The sequence below is a fragment of the Salminus brasiliensis genome, chromosome 13 (assembly GCF_030463535.1).
Source record: "Salminus brasiliensis chromosome 13, fSalBra1.hap2, whole genome shotgun sequence".
Classification (NCBI taxonomy): Eukaryota; Metazoa; Chordata; class Actinopteri; order Characiformes; family Bryconidae; genus Salminus; species Salminus brasiliensis.
Genome location: NC_132890.1, coordinates 32,031,590 through 32,038,619, shown reverse-complemented (window position 1 = coordinate 32,038,619; position 7,030 = coordinate 32,031,590). Strand labels below are relative to the sequence as shown.

The following is a 7,030-nucleotide window of genomic DNA, read 5'->3' as shown; positions in this document are numbered from 1 at the left end:
TCAGGCCGTATTATGTGACCACAAAATTTATCTGCGGTTTTTGATGCGCAGGGCCTTTTAATGATATTATCAGGGGAAAAACGTCAGCGCAGCCTCATCAGTTGGCACTGAGGGAACTGTGCGAGGATTGTGCCACACCTCCAGACGGTGAGCAAGCGTAACAATTCAACTTTCTGGGCGCGCAAATTGAAGACATGCCCGAGCTTCTACTTGGCAGCCTGCCACACTTTTTTTGTCATCACAGCGCAATCATGGCCTTCATGAGGTTGGAGATGAATATGTTTGGACTGAATAAACAAAAGCTTTGAGCTATTAAAGCCTGTGAAGTGAAAGACAATTTGTCAGAAAGAAGGTTAGTGTCTCAGCCTTTCACGTTCTGCGGGCCTCCAGTATTAATGGATAGGCTCTTTTTTTAAGGATATTGTGTAGGCCAGTGGAGCTAAACTACATGTCCAAAAGTATACAGACACTTTTAGGTGCATCCATTGCTGCATTTGAATAATCTCCATGAATAAAGAGCACTGCCAAAGGGATGGGACACTGTTTTCACCATGCCCAAAGCCAAGTGTTGGCTTGAGGGGTATAAAGCCCCCCAGCATTGGGCTGTGGAGCAGTGGAACTGTGTTCTTTGGGATGGGTTGAGAATGGGAGAATGACCCCACTAATGCTCTCGCATGACAATTTGCTCTCTCAAATCCTCACTGCTCAACAATGTTCTAACATCTACTGGACATACTTTTTCAGATAGGTAGAGGCTGGTACTGCAGCAATCCCTTTTAGGGCATATATACCGTCATTCGCAGTCCAATGTTTGGGTACAGCTGGTCAAGAGACGTAGCTGAGATCTTGCAAACTAGAAGAAGCTGAAGAACAAAGCCTGCATCCAGGTTTCTCCTGGACGCCCCAGCCAGCACAGCGTGGATGTGTTCAATTCCATCAGTAGCAGCTCACCTGACTTACCATCATTAAGCACTGATTTACCAAACCAGGTGTTGGAGGAGAACCCTTAATAATACTTGACTCCCGTGAGGAGAACACTGATGATTTGGAGTTTTAATGAACACAGTAATGGAAAACCACAATTTTCTATAGGAATATTATTAGCATTTATTATAATATTAATGTTTTACTGATAAAATAGATAAGCAGCTTTTAAAATCACAGGTGCCTCAAACTTTTGCTCAATATAGCATACTGACAAACTTTGAGACGACTTCACTCACCAAGATGTTTTTTAATATGAGTAAAAAACCCTAACCAGTGATGCTCAACACAGCGAAGCAGACAGGCCTCAGCTGTATCATGTAAAGTTAACTGGGTTCACTCTAACACACACAGTAGTCACAGCTGGTAGACCACTATTCTGCCCAGAGCAGAGGGTCACTGTGGCTGTAATGTGGTACTGCTTGTTTACTGCTAGTTTAACTCAACAGCAGAATGTCTATACAAACATCTAGGCATTATTAAGAGCAGCTGCATGACACGACTTGTTAATCTGATTGTTTATCAGGATAGAAACGGATTTATCACAGAAGGCTACTGAGCAGCGTGCTGCTGTTTGCTGAGCGTGTGAATGCATGTTTCGGACAGTTCCTTCATGAGTCACGGAGTAAAATCTGACACAGAGCGCTGTGCTGTACTGAGATTATGTTTGCAACACCTTTTTAAAAATGAGAGTTAAAAACTACACTCACTGGACACTTTATTGGAAACACCAACTTGGTACCTCCACTCACTGGCCATTAAAAACAGATCCCTTGAGCTTTTACTTACAGGCCACTTTAGTAGAAACACCTCCCTTATACTTTCATTATCTGGCCACTTTATTAGAAACGGCTACTTGGTACTTCTAATTACTGGCCATTTTATTAGAAACACTTAATTGGTACTTCCACTCACTGGCCACTTTATGCTTTCACTTAGTGGCCATTTTAATAGAAACACCGCCTTTATACTTTCATTCACTGGCCGCTTTATCAGAAACACCTTGCATTTATATTCATTGTCCACTTCATTAGAAACACCTACACAGTATTTCTACTCACTGGCCACTTTATTAGATACATCTACTTGGTACTTCCACTCACTGGCCACTTTATCAGAAACACCTACTTGGTACTTCCGCTCAGTGGCCACTTTATTAGAAACAGTTCCCCTGTGTTTTCACCTACAGGCCACATTAGTAGAAACACCTATCTTATACTTTCATTCTCTGGCCACTTTATTACAAACACCTATATTGAACTTCTACTCACTGGCCACTTTATTAGAAACACCTAATTGGTACTTTCACTCACTGGCCATTTTATTACAAAAACAGTTCCCCTGTGCTTTCACTTAGTGGCCATTTTAATAGAAACACATCCTTTATACTTTCACTGGCAGCTTTATCAGAAACACCTTGCATTCATTCTACTCATTGTCCACTTTATTAGAAACACCTACACAGTATTTCCGCTCACTGGCCACTTTATTAGAAACTTCCTTTGTGCTTTCGCTTAGTGGCCACTTTAATAGAAACACCCCATTTATACTTTCGTTCATTGTCCACTTTATTAGAAACACCTTGCATTTCTATTGATTGGCCACTTTATTGGAAACAACTACACTTTATTTCGTATCAATGGGCACTTACAGTATGGGCCCCTGCAGTGTACAGTTGAACTACCCCAGATCTACCCCATTAATCACTGGCCAGTTTCTGACCACAGCATCTCTGCTGACCACATATAATTTGAGTAGGGGGCTACACTCCACATAACACTGACCCTGCCACGGTAGTGGCATAATACTGAGTGTGGTGCCGGTGCCAGCTGATACAAGCTGCTGAGGTTCTAGCACACATCAGTGCCAGCACTGTTCTAGAGTATGGCCAGCCCAAACTGCGCTTCAGCAGATGGGTTACGAAAGCAAGGTAGAGCCACTACAAGGTTGGTGGCCGGTGAGCGCACAGTGCATTCTCATTTATCACCGAGCGGGAACACAGCGGCCCACTGACGCAGCTTAAAAAGTGTCAGCTCTCAACGAAGCCCCACTTTATCACGGAGTGAGCTCAGAGAAGATCTCACCAATCTGGAGAGCTCTGAAAGCAGGCGTCACCCTGGACTTATTTCACCTTTGAGAGAAAGAGAACAGGCTTCTGAGCAGAACTTCTACTTGCTTTTCTTTTTATTGTACTACAAATGAAGTGCGTCCGGGCGGCGCACGCCCCCGTCGCTCTCTGCTCCACTCACCACACTTGATGTGTTATCGATTCGAACATTAATTGTCTGGTTCGCCTATCAGGGCACCGTTCTTCTGCTTTACTGGTTACAGCTGAACTTTCACTGGAACGCTGATCTCCAGACCGCAGTTTTTGTAATCCTGCTCATATAATACTGGCAAATATAATACAGTACAATGAAGACGTATTCACATGGAGGATTATAAGCAGTAGTAGCATATACACGTCCCGCTAGCCAGCGAGGAACGTCCTCCCTCGTGCACGGCTCCACGGTTTGACATTCAACAGAAAACAGTGTGAAGTTTGTTGGTGTGACTGACAGGGGCGCTGACAGGGATTTTGGGCCCCATGAGAACATATATACATACATTTTTAGGGCCCCTGTCAGTCACAGGTCCCTGGTGACTGATGCCACCTAATGAAGGCCTTATAAAGGCCTGACTCACGTTAAAAGCTGAAATGCATTGGGTTGGCTTTTTTAACCTGGTGTCCATAGCAATGATATAATAAAGGCTGTTCAGGCATCTTCTGTATCTTCTCAAGTCCTACAATCCATGCAGCACCTTCATTACACTCTCAAGACCTTCTCTGGTAGCACTATGTGGCACTGACTTTGCAGTAATAGCTGATCCTGTGATGTACCACCAACGCTGCATCACTGGGGGCTGAGATGACGCCCCATCAGCCTCTCCTCACTAACAGGGCTGGATCCCATTCTCCACATATCCCAGAGCCCTCGCTCTTGGACTGTCATTGTTGCTTCAAATGGAGGGTAAGACCTGACCATAGCTTGGTGCTTCTGCCAGAGACATCCCACCACTCTCTCTCCTCTCTCTGTCTCGGAGCGGACAGCTCCCGTCAGCTTTTATAAAGTGCTGTCCAGAGCCATGACACCATAAAGACTCTTCAGGCGCTTCAGAGCCGCTGCACTCGTTCAACACCTACAATCCATTAATGAAGCACATTCATTAAACACGAGGCATTAGACAGATAAAATGACCTGTGGTCACTGCATTTGTTAGGAAACTGACCACGCATACTAGGGGGGACAGTGAGGAGTGAGATTCTCCACATACTCCAATAAACCTTTTGTCCGCAGCCAAGGCTATTTCTAGACGAGTCGTATTTGTGCCCTTGTCCACGGAGCAGCTTCATCAAACACTCTGCACTAACTGAGGTACTGTGTCTCGGATTAGCCGCTCATCTCAGTGTCGTTGACCACAGCTCGGACCGGACCACAGCTCGGTGCTTTGACCACGGACATCCCACCACTATCTGTCTTAGAGCGGCCAGCTCCTGTTAGCTCTCATAAGACTCTGTCCATGGCCCTGATCTAATAAAGACACGGGCCCCTCCTGAATGCCCAGCACGCCCCAGCCAACTGTCCTCGCTCTCGGACGGTTCTCGGACACCTTTTGTCCACAGCAATGATGTAATGGAGGCTAATTAATTTCTAGTGAAGTGCCATCGAAATTCCTTTTGCGCACTATTTCAGTTCTAGTGTCTCGGATTGATGGCGCGACCTCAGTGCCATCGCTGCGTCCGTTTGGAAGCGGAAGGCGAGAACCAACCACAGCCCGGTGCCCCACAGCCCGGTGCCCCACGGCCCGGTGCCCCACGGCTCTGGCTTACAGCTGCCGGCTCCCGTTCTCCACATACTCCGCAAGGCTGTTGAGCGCCGTCTCCTCGCTCTTGGACGGTGCTGTGGTCTCGCTCCTCCTGCCGCTCCTTTTGGTGGCCCGAGAGAGCCTGCGGCGAAAGGTGTCGCCGGCCAGGAAGTAGAGCACTGGGTCCACGCAGCTGTTGAGGCTGGCCAGGCCGCGGGTCACCTGGTAGGTGGCGTAGACGCGATCGTTGAAGGCGCACATGTCCGGGCTCTGGAAGTAGAGACGCGCCCTCAGGTTCAGGTTCTTCATGACGTGGAAGGGCAGGTAGGAGACGGCGAAGACGGCCAGCACGATGACCACCAGACGCGCAGACTTCTTGCGCAGCGGCACGCTCATGTCCATGCCATCCACGCCGCTGCACACCAGCGCGCGCACGATGAAGCCGTAGCACACCAGGATGACGGTGAAGGGCACGCAGAAGCCGAAGACGGTCATGCACATGTTGTAGACGAAGTATCCGGCCAGCTCGTCCTCGGAGGTCGTGTCGTAGCACGTCGTGCCGCCCCCGCGTTTCTGGCCCGTGCGCGAGTAGTACAGGATGGGCGCGACGCCCGCCGCCACCACGAGCCACACGAGGGCGCTCGTGCGCACCGCGTGCCGCTTCTCCAGGCGGCCGAGCGAGCGCAGCGGGTGCACGACGCCCGAGTAGCGGTGCACGCTGATGCACGCGAGGAACAGGATGCTGCCATACAGGTTGAGGTGGAAGACGAAGCGCTGCAGGCGGCACGTGGCGTCGCCAAACACCCAGTCCGTCTTGTTGAAGTAGTAGAAGATGAGGAAGGGCAGAGACAGCACGTAGCACAGGTCCGCGAGCGCCAGGTTGAACATGTAGACCGAGATGCTGCTCCACGGGCGCATGTGGCGCGCGAACATCCACATGGCCACGCCGTTGCCCAGCAGGCCGGTCACGAACACCACGATGTACACAGTGGGCAGGTAGTAGAACTGGAAACCCGTCTTGGTGAGCGAGCAGCCGCGCGTGCCGTTCGCCAGCAGCGACGTCGCGTTCGCCGCCGCCGCAGCAGCCAGGTCGGCTGTCATGATGAAGCTGGGGAGGGCGAGACGGCGGGGCGCGTGCACGCACGGGCGCGCTGCGGGTGGACGGCGCGCGTCTGTTTACGTCCTGCTCTGATTTAGCAGTGGTCTCGCGCGCGTCACGTCATGGTGCAGCGAAAAGGAAGCAGAGCAAAGCAAAACAAACAGAAACCGACCTCGTGCGGCGAAGTTGGTGCTCCGCGAGCGAATCGGCCGGTTCCGCGCGCGCAGAAAGTTGATACGTCCGGTTTTGTTTTCGTTTCCGTGCCGCGCGCTCCGTAAACATGTACGACTGGCGGGCGCGAGACTAGACGAGACGCGCCACACGGACTGTCTCGCACGCGCTCCGCGCAAACCTACAGCGGGCAATGTGTGCGCGCGTGTGTGTGCGCGTGTTTGTGAGGAGGGGGCGGGGGGCGTGGCTTCAGACTCCACTTTTCCCGTATTCCTACAAGAGACGCCTCTCCTAGTGTTGGAACCCGCGAGTAAAGCCCCGCCCCCCTGCGCAGCGATTGGCTCCAGTTAACTACCAGGAGCTAACTAATGTTCACACGCAGGTCCAAAGATTTCTAGACATCAAAGGGTGTCTTCTAAAATCAAGGGTAATTAATAAGGAGCTTGTTCCCTTGTTCCCCTACTCTTCTGGGAACATTGCTGTGAGGATTTGATTGCACTTAGCCATCATCAGAACATCAGTGGAGGTCACTGTCAGGTTCAAGAGCTCAGACCTATAATGCCTTATGGAGCTCCATTACTTCCCAGCCCAGTGCTGGCAGGGGGGCGGCTTTATACCCCTTTAGCTGAGGCTTGGCATTCCACGTGGTGACCTTGGGGTCACGAGTGGCCCATTCGATTATACAGACTGCAGCACTTGGGCTAAAAGAGGCGTCTGGATACTTTTGGACATGTAGCCTATTTAATAAATAAATACATACAAATATGCAGCGAGATAATGAGAAACAGGTACAGCTTTAAAGGGCCCATATCACTTTTTGAGAAATAGGAGTGTGTATGGTGTAGTGTGTAAACAGTGTTCCAAGTTTCAACACACACACACACACACACACACCGCAATACAGGTGGAGAAAACTACGTAAACGGGTGT

General features: G+C 49.8%; 1 protein-coding gene across 1 annotated transcript; it reads right to left on the bottom strand.

The window, feature by feature from the left end:
* Nucleotides 1-2,015: 2,015 nt before the first annotated feature.
* Nucleotides 2,016-6,290, bottom strand: p2ry1 (purinergic receptor P2Y1). The gene has a single exon (XM_072694924.1). The coding sequence runs from the start codon at nt 5,929-5,931 to the stop codon at nt 4,852-4,854; it is 1,080 nt and encodes a 359-aa protein (XP_072551025.1). The 5' UTR covers nt 5,932-6,290; the 3' UTR covers nt 2,016-4,851.
* Nucleotides 6,291-7,030: the final 740 nt, after the last annotated feature.

What these genes read in the sequence shown, in the direction of transcription:
- p2ry1 (XM_072694924.1), bottom strand. Translation starts at nt 5,931, where the DNA reads ATGACAGCCGACCTGGCTGCTGCGGCGGCGGCGAACGCGACGTCGCTG.